This window comes from Siphateles boraxobius, unplaced genomic scaffold (assembly GCF_051911475.1).
Source record: "Siphateles boraxobius isolate OS27281-9 unplaced genomic scaffold, OSU_SipBor_1 16, whole genome shotgun sequence".
Classification (NCBI taxonomy): domain Eukaryota; kingdom Metazoa; phylum Chordata; class Actinopteri; order Cypriniformes; family Leuciscidae; genus Siphateles; species Siphateles boraxobius.
This window is the reverse complement of record NW_027508766.1, coordinates 18663292-18687984: the sequence shown is the minus strand read 5'-3', so window position 1 is coordinate 18687984 and position 24693 is coordinate 18663292. Positions and strand designations below refer to the sequence as shown.

General features: G+C 39.6%; 1 protein-coding gene across 5 annotated transcripts in view; it reads left to right on the top strand.

Annotated features, from left to right (window-relative positions):
• zswim7 (zinc finger, SWIM-type containing 7) overlaps positions 1-24693 on the top strand; it is a 97889-nt gene that overhangs the window by 67856 nt on the left and 5340 nt on the right. For 3 of the 5 annotated variants that reach the window (XM_077231929.1, XM_077231928.1, XM_077231930.1), the window contains 2 exons: positions 11449-11553; positions 16819-17395. In XM_077231929.1, the coding sequence (XP_077088044.1) occupies positions 11449-11553; positions 16819-16935 (222 nt within the window). In that variant the 3' untranslated portion in view covers positions 16936-17395. Of the gene's footprint in view, positions 1-11448; positions 11554-16818; positions 17396-24693 lie in introns of those variants that run through there. The other 2 variants (XR_013204185.1, XM_077231931.1) reach the window with 2 other exon arrangements.

Below are 24693 nucleotides of genomic sequence, written 5' to 3'. Positions count from 1 at the left end.
AGAAGTGAGGAAGTCGGAAGGATGGGTGATTGGAGTTGTTGTTGGTTGGAGTCTTTGTTGGTTGGAGTCTTTGTTCCAAAACTCCTGAGATTGTCCTTGGTTCTTTGTGAAAGAGTCTTCTCTCTTTTCCATGAGGCCGGATCTGGTTGGAATCGAGGCCTGCTGGGCCCTGGGGCCCCCGTGGAGGGGGAGGGGGCTCCCCAGTCTCACCAGAACAGTGTTGCGGCTGGATGAAAAAACTAAGAGAGGGCGGTCACTGTTGCCTGCCTCTGATATACCCTTAGAAAGAACCAGCCCCTAAGGTTTGAATGGACCTATGAGTAAGGTGACATGTCCGAGAGGGGAAGCGGCTCTTAGTTGATTTATGGTCTTTGTCCCCAGCATGCTTAGACTGTTCATTCAAGCTCAAATAGACATAACAAATTCACATTGCATTCTAAGAGAAGGTGATGTACATCAAAGTGTGTGTCATTAAATGAGGATTAATTTGCTAGGAAGCATGATACAGGTGAGGTTATATTGACCGTTGGGTGGTTGTTCAACCACATACACCCCAATCAAACATACCATGTTGTTATACCTAATAGTACACGAGACAGTAAATCATCACAGTTTCTGTGAGGCATGTTCCTTCATAGATCAGAGTAACACCGCAAAGTTTATTTAATTAAAGATGGTCTCTCTCTCTTAAGCATGTGGCGCATGTGGCCACATTCCTTTGAGGTCGTAAAGTCTGTTATCAGTCTTAAAGTGTTCTGTAACCGGACACCCGGCTGACAAAGTAACTTCATTTGTGAGGTTAGTTTTGGGGGAGAGTTTCATAGACCTTTATATTCATTAAATATAGTGAATATGAATAATTAGTGTGTGTCTGATTGGTCCAGACCCTACATCCCCCCCTTTCGACCATTGTTGTCCCCCTCAAGGACAACCATGATGTTGAAAGTGCCGACAGATCAGACACACCTTTGTCATAGAAGGCTGGAAGGCCATGGTGGCCTCTGGTTGCTGGCGTCTTCTGGAGTGGTGGTCGTTCCACGGCGGTTGATGTGGACAGTAGCCCAGTACAGGTCTCTGCAGCAGGTGTTGGGGCAGAAGGTGCCTTGACTGGGTATCACCTGTCATTCTGGAGTTAGGGTGAAATTGTGGTTCTTGAAGAAGGATGAGGTTTCCAGCTTTGATTCAGGTTTGGCCTCAGCAGGGCAGCGTGTGTCTTGGATCAGAGACTGCAGACCAGCTGAGTTTGAGTAAAGTCATTCTGGAAGACAGTAAACAGCTGTTTCATGGAGTTCACTGTCTGGTTCAGCCAAACGCTGTGGGTGTTGAGAATTACCACAGTTCCCTTCGATGTCTTGCCGATGGACGGCAGGGAGGCACTCTGTGTTGTGAGTTGCCCTTTTAGCTGTGGGATTTCAGTTTGAATTTCAGCCACACGTTGTCTCACGGTGGCTAGGTTCAGTGCGTTGACACTGGACATGCCAATGTTAACAGAGTTCCGACGGCAGTGGCGGTTGTGTCCATCTGGCTCTGCTTGTGTGACATTTTTTTTTTCAAGTTGGTTGAGCATGTGTTCGACATTGGCCTCAGCGTGGGCGAGGGAGTGGAGTCGAACATACACTCAGGGTGTGGGTCCTGCAGTTGGTGATAAGGAGTCCCGGTTGTTCCTTCGGGACGCTGCCTGATACCGGACCTGGTGAGATGACCGACTGCGGCTGTCCTCTGGTTGGCTGGAGGCACAGGAAGACTAACCACAGCAGCATCCTGGAACAGACAAAGGGGAGAGGGAGAGAGAAAGGGAGGAAAGATCTCAGCGACTGTCGTCCTTTGTTGGCTAGGACAGTCTTTCCGCTTCGAGGACGCCGGTATGCCAATTGCTTCGGTGTTCTGGTGCTGCGGTGTGCAGCACATGCTGCGTCATGGGCATACACTGGCATGAACCCCCCTTTTGCACTGTGGCACCACAAGCTTTGGCGCAGCGATGTCATCAGGTGCATAACACAGAGTGTTGTCCTGTGCACGCAGCGTGTGCTTGTTGATTTCAGTTGTCTGGGGCACCGGTTGTCGGTGGGTGCAGACGGCGTTCGTGGGTGGTTGGAGGGGTTAGAGGTGGTTTCTCATAGTGTCCATTGGTTTGTCATAGTCTTTGGTAAGCTGGAAGGTTGGGGTCAGGTTAAGCAGAGGCTCTGTGACATTTTGGCACACTTGTGGTGAGAGACTAATTCATGACCCTAAAAGTTCAGAACCACTGTTTAATGGGTTCGCTAGATATGTAGCATAAAGTTAGGTGTTTCATGTGTATCTAGCTAGTGATGTGTCTCTTGTATCTTTATCATCTTAGCTGTGGATGTTAGGAGGCTAAGACTTGTGTGGTTCCTAGAGTATTTCCTGGAAAGGGCATAGCCGAGATGAAATAAATGACTTAAGATGGTTCTTATGACTAAATTATTTCTCTGGACTTAAATGGTGGTTCACTGCGGCTTGACGAAGTGAAGGATAGGAGGAAAAGGGACAGCTTTCCTATTCAAATTATGCTTATTATCAATCCTCAGGACTATAGTTATGCCCTAGTAATTGTTGAAATTACTTGTGTCGCAGGGTCACAAAAATGAGTGCACTTGTTGAAAATAAACACAATCACAAATAAAGGTGTCTCTGTTTCCTTTCTGGGCCCAATGGGAAATAGAACCACATTCGAACAAGAGAGGAAATGGAATTAAATCATATAGATGACCGAATAGACAAGGGAATAGCTGACTGCTATTATTATCAAAGTGGAAATAAAAGAATAAAATAAAAAAAATAAAGTAAGTAATCAAAACAGCGGTAATGATCTGAAATTGAGAATAATCAATAGCACTAGTGACTAACCTTTAGATTTGCCTGGACCAACACTCCCTAGTGGGTCACAGCTGTTGCGTGTTTAAGACCACACCGTGTGTGTCCCTCCAAAGGTTTAGTCAATATGCTGATGAAAATTCTCATAACTATAATAAATCTTCTCTAGCTACACAGCTTACATGTAATTAAACTTGGGTTTAATTGCCAGGGCATCTGCAAATTTAGCCTACAGCGCTCAGCAAGGACTATGCCTAAACTAGTGAAGGTGAAATTCAGCTGAGAAGAATTGAAAGTAAGGAAAGAGAAAAATTAGAAACCCTAAATGGGGTTAAAGAAAGTATTTTAGAATACTTTGCGCTGTATACATAAAAGCTGTAATTAAGGCTTCAAGTAAATGATGCTAACCGCTAACTGTAGAAGTTATTATGTAGCTTAGCCTAAGCTGGATGGATGCTAGGTTAGCTTAGCTTAGCCTAAGCTGGATGGACGCTAGGTTAAGTTAGCTTAGCCACCTAGGCTGGTTTGATTACAAAATGACGTCACGAGTTAGCACTTCCTGTGACAAGTCGTTGTCATAGGAACCAGTGCATGTCAGAACAATTCAACAGTACCTGAAGAATGTCTACACATTTTACTGAGTTATGCATGTTTAAACGGGTTAAAAGGGGGCGCCTATACTTTAAGTCTTTCAAGAACTTGATGTTACATTCAGTAAAATGCTAATGTGTTTTGGCATTTGCTAATTTTACTCATGGAACTCTTCTCTTTACTTTACACAACTTATTCTATTCGTTTACAAAGTAAGGAAATAGATTTGCTGTAAGTAAAAGCTTGTCTAAGCCTATATAGTTACGTCCATCTCGTGCATAAATACTGACTTTTCAGCGAGTAAACAGTTTTGATCGCTAGGTAGCTCTCTGCTTGTAGATGCAGCCAAAATTTAGGTGAATTTACATCAACCTAACAATAATTTGTAAGGTCTTTACTTTGTAGAAAGGGGAGCATCACCCAAGTCTACGTGTATATAACACTGTACTGAGATTCCTTCGTCAGAAACAGATTAAGCAATACTGCAATTTGGATTCCTTCAACCAAAGCAGACTAATAAATACCGGTACAGTTTGCATGCCGCTGAGATGAGATTCCTTTGTCAAACAGACTTACGCTTTAATGCTGAAATTACCGATACCAGTTAAGACCCCTTTTTTTATTATTTTTTATTATTATTATTTTAAGTAGAGATGTCAATTCCAGCTATCGTTTTATCTGCATTTAGACAAGCCATCAGCTAGTGATCAAAATGTGTATCGCATATCATGGCCCGTTTGGATCGGAATGATCAAATAAGCACTTTTTTAGGATAACAGTAGTTACGAAGGGGCTCTAGGTCATGCTAGTTTTCCTGTAACCCTTCATTGTCATGGAAACTAATGTGTAGCAGTGCCAATTCAACCAGCATGTAGCAAATGTTTGTTTCAAAAGAGTCGTGCATAGTCTGTTGGCAGGTGAGGCTTACACGTCCATTCAAGATTTTCTTTATATCAGTAAAATTCTATTTTTACTAATGCAGAGTCTTGCTGCTCTTTGAGCACCCATTTTCATCTACTTTAAACGTTTTATGTCCTATGCTGACCAGGGACTTTTTAGCAGAGTCTTGCATTGTGTTCATGCTGTGTGGCTTCTGGTTTTGCAGTTCAGGATCAATGGGGTCTTAGGAACCCTTTCTGGGGAGGCCTTCTGTGTTAGAGGCCTTCCGCATCAGGTCACACATCGTTGAGTGGGCATTGCGTGGGGGCAGGTGAAAATATGGTGACTAACTGGTTTTGGAGGAAATGTTTCTTGAAGCTTGTGTCCTCCTCCGTCACAGGTTCGTTGTAAGTTCCACAGACAACTCGTTCGGAGTTGGTGGTGGTAGCACAGGGCCTTCTAGGTCTGTCCTGCTTGGTGTTTGGGCAGGGCCCAGCTGGGCTGGATGTGTCCAGATCAGATGGAGTCTGTCTCGGTGTGCCATACCGGTTGGAGACTGCAGGTGAAAATCAATGTCTCGTAGATTGGCAGGGATGTTTCTGACCTTTCACTTGAGATTGTTGAGTGTCACTTCATGTGCCATTTCAGGGTTTGTCTGATTTACCTTTTCCTCCTGCAGCTGCAGGGGCTCTCAGGGCACTGTCTGGTGAAGTGTTAAGCCAAAGGCTTTGGCTCCTCCCCCCTTTGTGCAGGGCTGGGGAAGCTTACGCTGCTAATGTGAAGGTCAGCAGGGTCCATCTTTCTTGTGTGGTCCATTTGCAGTGGGTTGGACTGCTGCAGCTCTCTTTGGACCACATGGAGTGCGTCAATAATGTTACAGCATCGCTAAGTCAGTGTTCGGACTTCCGCTGCACATTGATGGCTTTAGCTCTCTTTGAGTTCAACCATTTCTTTAAGTTCTTTGAGTGAAACAGTTCTTTACCCGTCGGTTTGCAGGTGCTCAGAGCTGTCGTCCGCCTGAAAACTGATGATCTCTTTCAGTTGCTCTGCTCTGTCAGGGTCCTTGCATCTGTCCTGTGCCTTCTCCCGTTGAGCAGGGTTCGTTCTCTGTGGAGTCCTGTGGCTGGCAGCGTTAGTTCATTTACCTCCTGTTTGAGGCCTACGGGAGCATGGCCAAGGAGAAGATAATGCTGGTCAGCTCTTGGTGGCTCAGGCTGGGTGTCAGACGTCTGCTTTCATTGTTGCCTAACTGTTCCTTCCTCTGCCGTGGCAGGTCGTTGCCTGCTTCAGGCTGAAGGATGTCCATGACACTGCTCTGCCGGGTCTTCAGGTGGTCCTGGTGGCAGGGCTGGGTGTCTGAGGCCTACTGGAACACTTGTGGGAACACGAGAGAGAAATGGCAAAGGCAAATGCAAGTTTCTACAGAGGTGGTGAGCTATATGTGTGGGAGAATGGCTATGTGGAGCAGCTAAAATTTAGTGTTGGTGAGCACACACAACAACAAAAAAAAAAGTTTTGAGTATCTTAGTTGACGTGCTTTAAGCAGCATCGACTGATGACTGGGCTCTTACATGTCATAACCTATTACTCAAAAATGCTGATGGTTCTTCTCACATGTTGTGCTACGAGAGTAACAGATAGAGCAAAACCAAAATAAAACAATGGGATGAAACCAGAAAAGAAGAGGAAGAAAGGAGTGTTTTACCTATTTAGGTTTAGCTAGGAGACATAGGTAAACAGGAGTCACTTATGGGTTATGCTGCTGTTAGACTAAGCTACCAGGGACACATCAGACATCTCAAGGTCCAAAAGAAGAAGAAGAAACAATGGGAAGTGTTTCCAGTTCTGTCTGGGGCCTACTGTGCGTTTGTGTTTAGCCGTACTTCATGTACTTAGCTTGGTGCTAAGGAGTGAGGATGGGTAAAACACAGACAGGAAGTAGGATATTAATGACCTGTGTAACTCGCTATGGAAACAACAGTCGCTAGATATTGTAATCCTATAGAGAGAGAGAAGATGAGGATAGTGACTAGTGATCTAAAATAAGGTAAAGGTAAAGTTAGAACGTCCTTATAGCTCTAAGAAAACTAAAAGGAAAGGGAAGCGTATCAAGTAATTTAATTAAATTTCAAATTTAGTTAAGCCCTTCTTTTTTTCTTTAGCTGAATATAAGAATTCAGGCTGAAACAAACGTAAATAACTAAATTGAAATAAAATAAAAAAAAATAAAAAAATGTATGTAAACATTGTGTGTTCTCATAGCTCTGGTAACTAGAGGGGAACTTGACTAAGCAAATTGATTTAATTAAATTCCCAATTTAATTAAATTCAATTTAACTGAATAGGACTATTCAGGCTCAACAGGTGTAAATACACAACATAAAATAGGGGTAGATTTAAGTAAAAATAAAAGAAACAGAAATAAAAACCCAAAGTATCTGGGTTTCAATCTGAAAGTGAAACCAAGAGGAAGGGGTCGAGAGAGAAGAGGGTGGTTTGACCCTCTTATGAGACGTGCTTCGTGAAGCTCTGACACCAGGGTGAATCATTCGTCTCAAATCATTCGGAGTGTATCACTGCTAAGGTCACGTGATTTTATTAAACTGGGCTTCGTTACGCGTCATAGCTGTTTCGAAATTGTTTTAAATTTCAACGGTTCGTGAACCATTGTGTATCTGGTCTCTATGTGATCTCGTATCACTTTATAGATTCGTACACATTTAATGACGCATTTGATAAAGGGTCTGATTGACTTTCAAGTCAAGCTTTCATAAAACGAGCCCTACGGTTTACTAAGATATTATGCCTTGAAAGACACCTCATATTAAACGATATTAGGTAGCTCGCGGATTGCCATTACCTGATTACACCTTTTGATAAAACCTTTGCGATTGGTTTGTAAAAGGTGTTCCGTTGATTTGAGTTTCCGCTACACTTCCACTGTTTTGACCAGCAGGGGTCGCCAGCGAGGGCGCTTCAAACAAAGAGTCATTTGTGACTCAGTTGACTCCTTTGATTCAAAGCCTCGAAGAGCTTTGACTCATTACTCGTGTTCAAATCACTCAGTTCAAATCACGCAAAATCTATAGTCTTTGGTTTAAGGTTACACTTTACGCTCTAACGTGTCTAAGTTTTTAGGCGGTGCTAAAACTATCACTCGAGGTAGAGGGTTTTACTTGTAAGTCATGCGTGTAAGTTAGGATTGAGGGAGCTATTGGCTACAACCGTCGCTTGTTTACACGAGGGTCTGTGAGATTGGTGCTGTTGTCAGAAAAACTAGATAGGAACGCCTGCTCGCGTTCCGGACGCAATGCCAACCAACAACACAGATCGTTCGGAGCAGCGATCGAGCTGTGCTGACAGTTTGCACTGAGTCTCTCGCTTAGACACGACGTTGCGTGTGAGTGACTCTTTTTAACAAATCAAAACAGCACCGTTCTTTCACAGACAATGGCAAATTACTAGTTAGCTAAGCTAGAATTTATACCACTAATTCGACGCGATTGTTTCATATGAGCGCTTCAGCGGTTCAATATGAATAGAATGACGTAACGCATAATAAGGCCTTAATCGGTGATTGAGGAACATCGCTCAGATCACATTCAAAAATGCTGAAAATGGAGATTTCTTCGTCCATATCAGGTTAATTAGTTCTGGTACCATTTATGCGCGCGGCTAATCTGAGATTTCTTCGTCAGAGAAGGCTTATGCTCGATTTATATCTGAAATTAGGCTTTCTTCGCTAATATCAGGAGTTTCTTATCGTACGATTTAAATATGCATTATAGCATTTGTGAACTTTCTGCCATTCGTAGGAAGGCATATTCAAGCTATAGTTTTGCTGATTTACTCAGAAACTTGTACGTGCATGTATGAGATGTTAATAAAACTTATGGGACAACATATGATTGATTACTGTCTGCTTGCATACAATGTTTAATACGATGCCTTAAAATTCTCCACCATTATGTAAGGAACTCAGCTTTTTGGAAATATTAATAATCAATAATATCTTGTTATTATTAATTATAAATATTTGGGTCAGTTAATTGGATTAACTTGATGTGGCTGAATTAATATTACAATCAATTAATCAGTTCTTCCAACGAACTATTTTGATTATTAATTTATTCTAATAAAGGGTATCTTCCATGGCCACCGAAGAATAATTATTTCTTCGCCTGTACAGTACTTTGAGCCAGTAGCAAAAACCGTGATCGTAAAGTGACTTGTATTGCAAACAAAACAGAACCAAATACATATTATGTACAAGTTTTATTAACTAAATATAGATATTTATATGAATATAAATAAACTAAACAACATACACACATGAATACATAAATAGGTTAGTGATAGGATGAAATTGGAAACCGGAAGAGGGTCTATGAGAAGAACCATCAGAATTTCATTTTCACATTTCATTGAATTGAATACTTGCATTTGTAATGGGAACAATTCTTGAAGTTGTTGAAAATTGGAGTCGTTGATGGTTCCGGCAGTGACAAGTGGAAGTTGGTTGAGCGTTCTCTTTCTCAAGGAACGCATGACTGGTTTGGTGAAGGCCTGGGACTCTGTTGAGGCCACGCCAAGCACCCAGGAGAAGTGAGGAAGTCGGAAGGATGGGTGATTGGAGTCGTTGTTGGTTGGAGTCTTTGTTGGTTGGAGTCTTTGTTCCAAAACTCCTGAGATTGTCCTTGGTTCTTTGTGAGAGAGTCTTCTCTCTTTTCCATGAGGCCGGATCTGGTTGGAATCGAGGCCTGCTGGGCCCTGGGGCCCCCGTGGAGGGGGAGGGGGCTCCCCAGTCTCACCAGAACAGTGTTGCGGCTGGATGAAAAAACTAAGAGAGGGCGGTCACTGTTGCCTGCCTCTGATATACCCTTAGAAAGAACCAGCCCCTAAGGTTTGAATGGACCTATGAGTAAGGTGACATGTCCGAGAGGGGAAGCGGCTCTTAGTTGATTTATGGTCTTTGTCCCCAGCATGCTTAGACTGTTCATTCAAGCTCAAATAGACATAACAAATTCACATTGCATTCTAAGAGAAGGTGATGTACATCAAAGTGTGTGTCATTAAATGAGGATTAATTTGCTAGGAAGCATGATACAGGTGAGGTTATATTGACCGTTGGGTGGTTGTTCAACCACATACACCCCAATCAAACATACCATGTTGTTATACCTAATAGTACACGAGACAGTAAATCATCACAGTTTCTGTGAGGCATGTTCCTTCATAGATCAGAGTAACACCGCAAAGTTTATTTAATTAAAGATGGTCTCTCTCTCTTAAGCATGTGGCGCATGTGGCCACATTCCTTTGAGGTCGTAAAGTCTGTTATCAGTCTTAAAGTGTTCTGTAACCGGACACCCGGCTGACAAAGTAACTTCATTTGTGAGGTTAGTTTTGGGGGAGAGTTTCATAGACCTTTATATTCATTAAATATAGTGAATATGAATAATTAGTGTGTGTCTGATTGGTCCAGACCCTACATTTAATACTGATGATTTTGGCATACAGCTCATGAAAACCCAAAATTCCTGTCTCAAAAAATTAGCATATTTCATCCGACCAATAAAAGAAGTGTTTTTAATACAAAAAAAAAGTCAACCTTCAAATAATTAAGTTCAGTTATGCACTCAATACTTGGTCGGGAATCCTTTTGCAGAAATGACTGCTTCAATGTGGCGTGGCATGGAGGCAATCAGCCTGTGGCACTGCTGAGGTGTTATGGAGGCCCAGGATGCTTCGATAGCGGCCTTAAGCTCATCCAGAGTGTTGGGTCTTGCGTCTCTCAACTTTCTCTTCACAATATCCCACAGATTATCTTTGGGTTTCAGGTCAGGAGAGTTGGCAGGCCAATTGAGCACAGTAATACCATGGTCAGTAAACCATTTACCAGTGGTTTTGGCACTGTGAGCGGGTGGCAGGTCGTGCTGAAAAATGAAATCTTCATCTCCATAAAGCTTTTCAGCAGATGGAAGCATGAAGTGGTCCAAAATCTCCTGATAGCTAGCTGCAGTGAGCCTGCCCTTGATAAAACACAGTGGACCAACACCAGCAGTTGACATGGCACCCCAGACCATCACTGACTGTAGGTACTTGACACTGGACTTCAGGCATTTTGCCATTTCCTTCTCCCCAGTCTTCCTCCAGACTCTGGCACCTTGATTTCCGAATGACATGCAAAACTGAGCAACAGTCCAGTGCTGCTTCTCTGTAGCCCAGTTCAGGCGCTTCTGCCACTGTTTCTGGTTCAAAAGTGGCTTGACCTGGGGAATGCGGCACCTGTAGCCCATTTCCTGCACACGCCTGTGCACGGTGGCTCTGGATGTTTCTACTCCAGACTCAGTCCACTGCTTCCGCAGGTCCTCAGAGGTCTGGAATCGGTCCTTCTCCACAATCTTCCTCAGGGTCGGGTCACCTCTTCTCGTTCGGCAGCGTTTTTTTGCCACACTTTTTCCTTCCCACAGACTTCCCACTGAGGTGCCTTGATACAGCACTCTGGGAACAGCCTATTTGTTCAGAAATTTCTTTCTGTGTCTTACCCTCTTGCTTGAGGGTGTCAATGATGGCCTTCTGGACAGCAGTCAGGTCGGCAGTCTTACCCATGATTGCGGTTTTGAGTAATGAAACAGGCTGGGAGTTTTTAAAAGCCTCAAGAATCTTTTGCAGGTGTTTAGAGTTAATTAGTTGATTCAGATGATTAGGTTAATAGCTTGTTTAGAGACCCTTTTCATGATATGCTAATTTTTTGAGACAGGAATTTTGGGTTTTCATGATGTGTATGCCAAAATCATCAGTATTAAAACAATAAAAGACCTGAAATATTTCAGTTGGTGTGCAATGAATCTAAAATATATGAAAGTTTAATTTTTATCATTACATTATGGAAAATAATGAACTTTATCACAATATGCTAATTTGTTGAGAAGGACCTGTATATACACATACATACAATGTATATGTTGTAATGGTAGAGACCTAACAGGGCAATCTGACTGTTTGTCTGCCTGTATTGTTTGACACTGTAAAATCAAAGTATGTATTCTTGGAAGCTGAAATCCTCTGTGATGGTGAACTTCAGCATAATACTCATCTCACATTTCAGTTTTGTTTCTCTCTCCGTTATCTCTCCAACAGGTATTTGGTGGATCAGGTCATCTGTACACGTGCTTCACGTCCTGTCACTACTGCCCATGCCCCGCCTTCACTTTCTCTGTGCTCAAGAGAAATGAGAGTCTGATGGTGAGGTCACTTCCTCTTTCTGCTCTCACACACAACCACACAGCTGCATTCACAGACCCCCTGAGACCCTCATCCTGTTTCTTTTTTTTATTTTATATAATATTTTCTGCTTGTAGGGCTGATATCAAACCATAAGCAATAAGACTGATGGATATTGATGTTAAAAAATTGTTGACAACTAATATAATTACCAATTAGTTGTCTGGTGATTTTGTTTAAAAACCTTTTTGCACTTACATGCATTTGAAAAGAGATGGATTTTATATATTTATATATATATATATATATATATATATATATATATATATATATATATATACATTTTTTAATTAAAGTTAATTATTTGGTCATCAAATAATTTTTTTAGAATTTAGAAAAACTTGATTGTCTATCACTGGTGATAGAAATTTTTCTTCGGTTAAAAAGCTCTTATTCAATACATATCAACAACATACAATTCAACATACATTCTCCAAGTTTATTTCTGTCATTCACTCATAAACATACAATTCATTATTGTAACAGACATCTAAAAAATTTTCAATGGAGGCTACAATCCTGCAACCCACACACATTCACTTGACCTTGTTTAAAATAGTCACTGCTTTGGGCACAAACTAATTCCTATAAGCCTTCTTCCTAGCTAAGGGAGTTCTGAACCGGCACCCTTATGGAAGTAGATGAAAAGAATCACAGAGAGTCTGAGTCTGTAATAATGTGAATAATCCAGAATGTGGAGTCTGTAATAATAGAAGCTGCTTTCCTCTTTACTGCCATATTATAAAGGTCTGAGAGGTGAAGCTGCGAGATCCCAGTAATCTTAGATGCCTGCTTAATAATTATTGATAATATTTTCTTATTTTCAGCTGAAAGTAAGCTATACCAAGAAACAATGTTAAATGGCATTACTGATTCCACAAGTGTTGTAATACACTGTTGTCAAAATGTCCTGTCTAACATGAATCCTTTTTTCAACCGTCTCAGAAGAAATAAACTCTGACGAGCCTTCTTGCAGACACTGTTCACATATTGTGCAGAGGACAGTCGGCTGTCAATCACAGTACATAAATATTCAGGATTCAACCTGTTCCACTTCCTGTTCCACTAACCCAAGTGGTTCAGAAGAGAAAAAGAGATTTTGGATGGATGAAACCCCCCACAACACAACTCTTTGGTTTTACTTGTATTCAACTTTAGGGAACTGTCATGGAACCAGCCAACCATCAGGGACTGTTTATCTGTCATACAAGCCACCAAAGCCAGGTCGTCTGCGTATTTCAAAAGTAACATACTGTACCCTTAATTCCACTAATGATTTCATTTGTGTTTATGGAAAATAAAATAGGTGACAAGACACATCCTTGTGGAACCCCAGTATTTATAGTGATGCTAGTAGATTTGTGGTCAAACATCCTAGTAGCAACTCTTCTTTTTTATTTGCTTGATTTCATTTTAAGCGTCTTCCTTTTCTCTTTTCTTCAGCTCCCTGTTGCTGTGGTTATTTCCAGGGGTTTTATTTGTTTTCTCTTTTCTCTTGACTGTCTGTTTCAAAAGGAGACCCCAGTATCTGTTGTCACACAGTTGCATGTGCATCAGCCTGCTTTTGAGCCCAGGGGAGGGAATGAGACTAAAATTAGTTCTCCAGTCTGAGAAAGAAAATCCAGAGACAGCCCCAAAATACACTGCTTCACTCTGATAGCATGACCTCCCTTTATTATCGAGCTGCAACAAAATATAAATGCATTTTATACCCATGTGATCTGAGAGGAATGGTTTTCTTGTTTATTTATAGTCCTCTGTGTAATGCAATAGAGTTTAGTTGATGTGCTAGATAACGCCTCAATGTGATAAACCTGCCTGCTCTGCCAAACCCTAGAAGAACATGATGTGGGATTCTCATCAGATGTGAGTTGGTGGGTTGGTGAGGCTCTATATCGGGGGTCAGGGGTGTAGGGGGAGATTCCAGGTGCAGTCAAGCATGTAGACCAACATGAATGTCAATAATAATAATCCGTATATTTTGTGAGACGATGATGCAGAGATGGGGGACTCGAGTCACATGACTTGACTCGAGTCAGACTCGAGTCGCAAATTTAAGGACTTGAGACTTGCTTGACTAAATTAAGAAAATGACTCGACTTGACTTTGATTTGAGATCCAATGACTTGAGACTTGACTTGACTTGAACTGTATGACTCGAGAATGACTTGATATACATTTATCATCGCAACATCAATTGATGAACAAAATGAAAGCAACGGAACCATTGACGCCAGTCATCAGATTCTGCGCGATTGCGTGACACTGCACAAGCCCAGAAAAACATACATCACGGTGAGCGCGCTAAATACAAAAACATCTCCCAGCATCGTTTCTTTTTGGATATAAACACTAGAAATTGACTATATTCATACAAGATGATTTGCTGTACGCATAATAACTGGCAAGGGATATCGGACGACCATCACAACCTCGAACAGTCGAACTTCATTCACCACGTCTAAAAGTAAGCTATGGCTTGTTTAACCTGTTTGTTATAGTTAATTTGACTATCTTTAAATCGAGAATATTAGTCAAAACAGCATGCCTCTTTATACACAATTATGTTTACAAATGTAGCTTAATGTTGTCAATATTCAAATGATAATTAATGATGTCATATGTTTTGTATAACATTTGCCACATTTCTTTTTAAATCATGCTTTAAAGCCAAATATGTCGTTCTTTCCAATGACAAAAAACAACATAGAAAACTGTTAATGTTTTGTCGTGTTTTATGTTTCTCTTAAAGCAGGGTTAGATGTTATCAGGGGTTACATCTATTAGATGTTATCAAAATGCCAGCAGAATTAATATTGCACCCAAAATTCAAAATGTGGTGGAAAAAAATGCCCTAGTATCAGTTATTTTCATAATTATAACATATGATATTAAAAAAATATTTCCAGAATATTGACGCGATTGCAAATGTGATAATGATTTTATAAAACAGTTCAGTAAACAAAGAGTGAATATTGTGATGTGACATTTAGACATAGCCTAATATTCCAAGTATTTTCTGTTTTTGCTCGATTTCTCCAATGACAATAGTTCCAAACAAGCCACAGACAGAGTTATGCGTATTTGTGATTCAGTGACCTAGTTGCTTAGTTCCAGAACGAATCTGCCGTTTTGAACATAAGTTAAATGAATGCTTCTATGACTCGTTCATTAATACGGTAATTTGGCGCCACCTATTGGCGGTTTTAACTTCATAATTAAAAATATATAACTTGTATTAAGGGGATGCCAGTTGGAAGAATGCCTTTGGTCGCATAAGAATTATACTTGAATTGTGAATTGTTTAATACCTTTTAATGGTCTTCTGCAATGTTTGAGGCATATTTATTTTTTCATGCTTTAATGTTGGCCTAATTTCAGTTACATTTAGATTTTTATTGTAGTAACCACTCAGCTATATGTGGAAATGCATATATTAAAAAAAATGTTGCAAATAAAACCATAGTCCACAACTTCTGTAGTTTAAACTTATTTTAATATATAAATTCAGTGAAATCGTCAAACGTTTGTATGACTTGCCAGTGACTTGTGACCCAAGCTACGACTTGACTTGACTTGCTTGACATAAGGGAGTGACTTGACTTGACTTGCCTTTATAAAAAAATTACTTGGACTTGCTTGAGACTCGAAGGTTAAGACTTGTGACTTGCACATGTGTGACTTACTCCCACCTCTGCGATGATGTCATCACCCCACGTGTCGATTAGTCAGACACGCCAAATTAGTAGCCAGCAACAACAACTGCCGACTACATGCTTGTGTTCGTGCTGCAGAAGCTACTGAGCCGCTTTTATTTCTTTATTTATTTAGGCCTACTTTAATGTATTTTTATTTTACTTCTTTATTTGCATTTCTTTCTTATGCTATGATGCTTGTATTTTGTCTGATTAAGACATTTCGTATTTTGTACGGATGGGCATTTCAAGCAAAAATAATATTCGACGATCGCTGGGAATTATTTGATTATTATTCAAAAAACGCACCTCTGCCCCACATGCTCACTGGTGACATGGCGTTCGCTCCGACATTAAATTCCTCTTTACTGTAGGCCTACGTGTTGTAGCCATTAAAGTAAAGTTAGTTTCATATTTATGTTTAAATAAGTTATTTTTTTCCATTTGATCTATGTTGATTATATGAAAAGTGGATAGTAGCTATATGAGTAGCCTAATCAATGCACAATATTGAGAGACATCATTTTGACCACTTTATTAAGTTTTGTATAAAGCCTTTCTTTAAAGTGAATTTTGTTTTGTATAAATTGTATCATAATTTGAATCAATGTTTCATCAACCATTTGCCTGGATTTAATAAATAAGAAGCAAATATAGCAGACATTACAATCAGGACATGCAGGCGCCAGCGCGATATAACTTGCATTGCTCGTGAACTGGAGCTTGTTTCATAGATGAACAGAAACTCAGTAATATATCTATAGAAAGCTTGAAATGTCTACTTTTAAACAAAACAATTCAAAACGAAAAGAAGCAGACAACTCTCTTATCCGTATGAAGTGTGCATTTCTCTCTATAGGCACTTTCACAATACTGCGAAGGTGGCGAGTCAGCATCGTCACAGAAAACACTAGTTTATTAATAAAATTAATCAAATCTCCTTGTTATATTTGACACATTCATAATGATTAGGCTATTTGCCGGTTCTTTGTGGCAAGCTTTATGCTTCCGCTAACTAATCGAATATCGACTCATCCCAATTTTGTACCAGGCCATTTATGGTTTTTCATATTGTTCAATAAAGTTCTTGGTAAAAAAGAAAAGAAAAGAAGCTACTGTGCCTAATATTATTGTATTCAGCTTGTTTATATAATAAGTCTTCTTCTCTGTTGTTAGTGTATCCGTGTCAGAATTACAGACCCTCGTACTGTTCTGGCATGTAAACTACATCAGTTTGAGTCGGTTTCAGTGGTTTTGTGTGTACGCAGATTTGACTGCAGTGCCAGTGACAGTAAATTGAGAACAGATGGGTGCTTTGTGCATTTCCTATCATTCATTACACACAATAAATATTAGTTTGAAACATATCTTACCTTGAGCCTATACAGTGTCATTCTTATATAACCAAATTGGTGTTAGAATAGTTCAGTTGTATAACCTCTATGTTTATTTCTGTCGGACCAAAGCTCTTCTCTTACCATTATTTCGAGCCATTTTATTAAAATGTGTTTTCCATATCTGTGTTCTCTAGTGTAAGCACCTCCTGGCGGCCTGCTTGAGTCAGGCCATGGGTTTGTGCCAGCAGGAGCAGGTCTCAGATCAGCAGATGACCCACATTCTCTCAGGGCAGACTGAGGCCAGCACATAAATAGTTGATCCTGAAGTAGAGAGGGACTCTAATAAGAACTTCCATGCAGCAATTCAGGTATTTATTGTCATTATGGATTACACTGGACTTCCTTGTCATTTGCCTATGAGAATTAAAAGTTCGGAAATTGTTGTGTACTTGCATTAAAACCCAGTGTTTCTTTTCGAAAGATGATCTTTTGTAGATTATAAAAAAAACATGTTGTGAAAGTAAATAAATGAGCAAAGCTGAACCCTAAATACCAGATGTTTGTATGTGTTCGCAAAATATTTGATCTTTTTACAGAGACTGTACATCTGTTCATTGAGCATGATTGCGTTTACTTTTGGAGTTTCTGTTTGTTTGAAGATTCTGCTCTCTAGACTGAGTCTCAGCAACAAACAATGAGACTGTGAGGCTCTGTCTTTCAAATACTTTACTTTTGGGGTTTTGTTCTTAGTTAAGTTGCATTCATAAAATAAATCTGTGAACCGTTTATTAAATATTTGTGTTGTTATATTTTGTCATGCATTAAAAAATGAAAATTAACTTTTTATATTTTTTATGACAACCGTGGTAAAAACCCTGTTGTTGTTGCTATTATTATTATATTCACACGAATTGGTATGTCCAGAGAGTCTTTACAAATGTATACACTATTTCTATTGGCAGTAGAGCATGGGCAAAACATCAATTTGGAGACTAAAGGGTTTGCTTGTAAGTTTGTAGTTTTTTTTCTTCTCATTATAGGAATTTTGGCTGCGTTTACACTGACAGAAAAAATCTGGGCCCGTATTCATAAAGAATCTTAATGAAAAGAGTAGCTCCTAGTGACAAAATTCTTAGAAAATTCTTAGAAATATGGGCGTTTACTCTTAAAATTAAAGAAAAAATCCTAGTAAAGAAAAAAGTAATTCAGAAAGCATTTTAACCGTTAAAAGAGGTCTTAAGGTCAAATTTGTTAGGAGCACAGATCAGGACTTTTAAGAGGCTTAAGAGAGTTTCTTTAGCAGAGGAGAAAATGGCAGAAAGACGAAGAGGGAGAAGAAATGTTGAAGACAATGGATGACAGTGAGTTAATAAGACGCTACAGATTAGATCGTGCAGGGATCATGTTTGTGACTGATCTTATTAGAGACGCGCTAACATATCCGACACAGCGCAGAAATGCCATAGTGCCAGAATTAAAAAGAAATCACTACATTACGATATTTGGCAACTGGGAAAATGCAACAATGCAGCAGTGATGATTTGGGTTTGTCACAACCTTCTGTAAGCAGAGTGATCACACAAACAATTACAGCACTTTCAGAACCTCTTATTGTGCCGCAGTTCATTTCGTTTCCACTGGACATTCCCAGCTTGCAGTCTCAAAAAACTGCATTTATGAATATAGCAGGCTTCTCTGGTGTTGTCGGAGTAATTGATGGAACCCACATCCGAATTATTGCACCGTCAGAAGATGAGGACGTTTATGTTAATAGAAAGAGGTACCACAGCATAAACGTTCAAGTTGTTTTCAGTGCATATTATAGGATTGTAGACATTGTTGCAAAATGGCCCGGCGCAACACATGATACCAGGATACTGGCAGAGAGTGGCCTGAGACATCTGTTTGAAGGACGTTGTATTCCAGCAAATTGCCACTTGTTAGGGGACAGTGGTTATCCTTGTAAACCATGGCTCCTCACACCTTACCTCTGTCCTGACCAGGGGTCACAGCTAAATTACAACAGGTAAGAGTGACAACATACAAGTAATGTGTGTGGACTTCAAATTTAGAGAACAACAAATGTGTTGCAGATTTGTAAGCTACTCTACCTCCCACAAATAACCCATTATATTTTGAAAATATCAACTGAATTCTGTTCATTTTCATTAACTCACAGAGCTCTCAAGAAAACTCGAGCCGTAGTTGAGCGGGGTATTGGTCAACTAAAGAGGCGCTTTCACATTTTGCATGGAGAGGTGCGACTGGCACCAGGAAAGGTCTGCAAAGTGATAACAGTGCAGGGCTGTGCAGGGCTTCATAGCATCTGTAAAGCTAGACAAATTGCAGACCCTCCCACAGACAATCGGGCTGATGAAGAGGATGATGAAGAATACTCTCCACAAGGGAGGGATCTGGGCTAAAGTGGGAATCCTTACAGAGCCCAGTTTACTAATTTGCATTTCATGTAAGTTACAGTGAATGTAATATAAAAATCGTGACTAAACAGACACACCTTAACCAACATTTTCATTAGAAAGATATTATGACACAAAAAGACACAAAAAAATGTGTAACACGGTAAGGGTACATGAATTATCATGAATTCATGTATAAATTCATGCATGAATTCTGCATTTATTCATGCATTAATATCTCATGAATCCTCAGGAACTAACACGAGTTCAACGTTTTTCATTCATGATTTCATGGATGAACAACACCTTAATTAAAACATTAACTAAGATGAGCACATCATCATGAATTATGATTTATTACACATGATCATTATGTTTTCTTTGTTCTTTGTCTAGGTCAGTGACCTAGTCACCACTTTAGTTGAGGGGCCACACACATGATGAAGTCATTGGTAGATAATGCTTAGTTAATGATGACTACTGTATTGGACGGACCCCAAAATAGACCAATCGCAACTCATAGCACACAAATTCTGTTGACATTCAAATACAGTAGTCATCATTAACTAAGCATTATCTATCAAGGAATTCATCATGTGTGTGGCCCCTCAACTAAAGTGGTGACTAGTCCTTTGAAACACTGATGAACAATGTGCTATTAATGGTGGCATAACTGTGAACAAAGAAAACATCATGATCATGCGAAATAAATCATAACTCATGATGATGTGCTCATCTTAGTTAATGTTTTAATTAAGGTGTTGTTCATCCATGAAGTCATGAATGAAAAATGTTGAACTTGTGTTAGTACCTGATGATTCATGAGATATTAATGCATGAATGAATGCAGAATTCATGCATGAATTTATGATAATTCATGTACCCTTACCTTAAAGTGTTACCAAAAAAATGTTATTTGTTATTAGTTTTATTTTTGAGTAGCTCAATTTTTATTCCCCATTCTTCTGCTGAAGGAGAAACTGAACTGAAAGGAGAAAACATTTAATTTCTGTTATTTAAAATAAATTTAGGCCAATTTAGGGTTTTTTCAGTTCATAGAAATATGAGAAATGGCCTTGCCTATATTAAAGAAAAATGTGTCTTTATATTGTTTTACTTGGCTGTTGGTTTATTAAAATTACCATTTTTGTAGTCCCCCCCCTTGAAAACAATACAGTGAACCACATGTACAGTATACTTATAATTGTTTAAGATAAGTTTACCAGCGATTTAAAAAAAAAGTGTTATAGCACTCACCTGTGCGTGATGACTCCCGCTTGTGTGCTGCAATTTCCTCTCTGGCTTTTGATTGCACCACGTACCAGCATTTCTCGCAGTCTTCACTGGTGCGCACAAGCAGGGGGAATGAACCGTTAATAGTTTGTGCTATACCCTCCCACGTCTGCTTCTTGCCACGTGCTGTGACACCCGGGCCGAATTTTCCTTTAAGAATGGCCTTGCGTTCATCCACTAACTGGGCTCACAGTAAACACTGTTCCTCTGTCCAGTTGGGCTTTCTCATCCTTCTTGGTTTTGATTCCATGTTTGATACATTAAAACCAACATTCAAACCACCACTTAAATAGACGTGCCAGCAATCAGTGTAATTGGAAAGAGTGGAACAATTTTTATCATTCTAATCCAATTAAATACCTTATAGGAAATTAACAGTATGGTAAATAAAAAAAGGATTTATATACACATATATAATGTATGTGTATGAGAACGGTCAAATCGGAAAGATTACACATGTAATTTCAAAGTGAAGGGTTAGAATAGACCCTATACTTAAAATCACTCTTTTTTTCCTTCTTGGACAACCTACCAATCACAGTCTTCAAAAGATTGTGTCATACATAGCAACGGGGTCAGCCCCGCCTCCTCACTAAGATAAAAGTTTTTGTCTTTTCCTTACTCAGAGTTGCTCTCAGATCGGTCCCAAATTGCTCTTAAGCTAAGACTCCTACGTAAAAGATTTTAAGCTAAATTAAGAGTTTTTTGAGAGGATTCTTAGAATCTTTATGAATACGGGCCCTGATCTTTTACTCACATCTGACACAGATCGGAATTTGTTCCACATTTTTAAAAACAAAAATCCACACGAGATCCGATTTTTTCGCATCCGATCTGAGCCACTTCCAAATGAGGTTTTAAATCAGATACATATCCAATATCTGGTCATCCAAACTACATCTAAACACGCCTTTGAGTTCCAAGCCACCACAAGGCAAGGACGATTCGTTTACGTTTACGTTAACTTTTTAATGCTGTATTATGAGAAAGATGTGCCTTTCTCTTGCTGGTTAATTAATTGAAATTCATTAAAAAATACACTAAAGGGCTACTTTATTTCACTTCAGAATTTAATATCTGACATCTGAGCTGTAGATAAAATAAAATAATTTCCGGACTATATGTTTGTTTCGTCACATTTTGCGCTGCAAAACATTCATGAGTCATGACAGCTGTTATACTTTGTCCATGCTGGCAAATAATCATGACCACCCAACATGAATTACATAAATAATTTTAATAGTGCGGCCTTTCAAAACCAGGGTCTACCATGTGCATAGTAGAATGATCACCAAAAATCATTTTGGGCGGGAATTAATGTGTAAACAGATATCGGATGCCAGTCCTGTCTAAAGTGAATGTAAACAGATGGGTCAAAAGATCGGATCTGTGCACATGACTTGCAGTATAAATGCAGCCTTTATTTTTTATTTTTTTTACAAAAAGGAATAGGCGGAGCGTTCAGTTGTATAACCTCTGTTTCACAGTTTCACAGAGAAACGTCTGTTTCACACTGGATGCACACACAGACTGGAGGCAGCACGCTTTCACACTTCATGCTGATCCACAAGTTGGTACTAAAAATACAGATGAGTATTGTTCATTCTGTCAGGTTTTTCAGGTGTTCTCCTCTGACATCTGTCGTGTGCTTTGATTTATGATGGGCAGCATACTCTGCTGCGATTCAACCAGGTGCTGTGCGATTCATCATGTAGATAAATTATGCCTAGATATTCCAGTAAATGGTCGTTGCCAATTACGTCGATCAGAGCCTGATTCTGCACAGTAGTGATCCTGAGGTGGAGCCGCAGCATCAATGTCCCGCCCATATTCCTGCCATATTCCCACTCCCGCAGACTCAATTGCAAGCACAGCTGTCAATCATGACATTACAAAACGTTTTTATAGCATCAAAAAACTAAACCAAACTTATTAGGTAAACGATCACTTGAACATAAGTCTGCGTTATAAGAACTAAGTAAAATGACAAAGTGTGGGATTTTTTTTATTTATTTTTTATTTTTTAAATGTAATTGGGTTTACATTTGATTACATGGAGAGGGCGGGGTTTAAGACCTATACTGCAGCCAGGTACCAGGGGGCTATCCAAATGGTTTGGCTTCACTTTTCAGGACTTGTGTGGACACTTGATGCGACCATGCATCCTCTTACTGTCCCACACACATATGCATAGGCTATAAACATTCTGTATATATCTAGTTCGAATCAAATAGGGGCAGTCGTGGCCTAATTGTTAGAGAGTCTGACTGGTAAGGTTGTGGGTTAGATTCTCAATACCAGCAAGAAAGGACTGAGATGCCCTTGAGCAACCTAACCCCCAATCGGTCCCTGGGCGCCACAGTAAAAATGTCTGCCCACTGCACTGGGTGTGTGTGTTCACTACTTGCTACTCCTAATGTGTGTGCACATTTGCACTAACTGATGGGTTAAATGCAGAGGACAAATTCTGATTATGGGTTACAATACTTGGTCTTAACAACAAAACAAAAAATGTGTAAACTGGCCTTTGATGTTTTGGGCAAAAAACCTTGACAGTGATGTTTTTGTGATTTTTTTTATTTTTTTCATTTATTTTTATTTATTTTCACAGCACTAAATGTCATATGGTGATTGTGAAACATGAAACACCTCTCATATGATTTTATGGTGAAATTTGTTATTTTTCGTGTTACCTCGGGTGTATTTTGAACATTAACTGTGGCTTTAATTCAGATTAAGCGGCACAGCAAATAGACTCGGATCGCGGCATTGCCGCCTCTGCTCTGTTCCTGCTATGCGCTGCTTTGTCTTGGCATGCAGTGTGAATGCTCTAATCCAGGGGTGTCCAAACTCGGTCCTGGAGGGCCCCTGTCCTGCAGAGTTTAGTTCCAACTTGCCTCAACACACCTGCCTGTAAGTTTTTAGTATGCCTTTTAAGACATTGATTAGCTGGTTCAGTTGTGTTTGGAGCTAAACTCTGCTGGAAAGTGGGTGGCCCTCCAGGAGCAGGATTGGACACCCCTGCTCAATCTGTTAACATGGGGACTGGAAAAATGTGCTGCTTCCATTGTGAAACAGCACCAATGAAGAGCTGCCCATTACTACTGGTCTAGGATTAGTTTTCTCTGTAATAAGTCGATGTTTCCGCTCTTGAGAGCGTCAAAAGCTTCTGTTTACTGCAGTGTTGACTAATGTAGCTAATCACAAACATTTATTGAAAACAATGGCCAATCAGAAGCATTTAAGTTAGAATCCACTTGCCGCTCAAAACTCTGGAGTTTTTTTTCCAGTGCTTAGTTCAGCACACTCGCAAATCCTCTCGTTATAAGTTAACTTATTATAAACCAGGTGTAGACATTATGTAGGCTAAATAAGAGATTAATTTTGCAGTCAGGTTCATTAATTATAGCGTAACTGAATTATTGTGATGAATTGAGATGTGACAGCTTTTTAGTGAGTATAAAGGAAGTGTTCATCTTTCGAGGCAATATATCCATTAAGAATTTGAATTTGCTGCATTAAATGTATTATTCGAATTGGTGCCATGCCAAAATCATGCATACAGTGTACTTTACTGTTCAAATTATAGTGGTTTGTGAATGTGGACTCTTTAATAACAAATTATTTATCTGGAACTTTTATCCTGGGATGGAAGTTCTTGTGTTTTAAAGGAGGAAGTATTTTCAAGTTACTTGTAGCATAAAATTTAAATAGAATGTCATGAAGCACATCTAGCCTGAGTTTGTTCCTGCTCCATCTATGCAAAAAGGGAACTTATTTAGTGTAAGTTAAAGGTAATTGAAATACAAAAAATGGAACAAGAAAGAGGAAGCGAAAGATACAGAAATATATCAGGTGAAATGTATATCCATCGATGACATGTCTTGCCGCGTCACTCCACCGATGCTGTTACTGTACAGTATTTCAATTTCAGTTTCCATGTTCTGCAGGAGTGCCATATTGTCTCATATTTAACTGATGGAAGTAATGGAAAATGCCAATGGAAAATGGAACCTATATTGTATTGTGTACAATCTACTACCTGAGCAGTACTTGACAATGACACTGATTGTTACATTTTCTGCCAGTATCCAATTAACTGGCAGAAACTACATTACCTATTGTATATTGATTCTGCATATTTACTTATGGTAGCAGAACTACTACTTTCAAGATGTAGATAAACTTTTAGTTATTTTTTTCTGAGTCTTCTATGCTTAGTTTTTTTTCTGTGTGTTTCAGACAAGAATTTGGCAATGTGGTATTTAATAACGAGTGGGTCAAACTTTATTTTAGATGTCTTTACTACATAAACATTGTTAGGTACAATGTGCTTAATGTGTTCAGGTTGTTCTATTG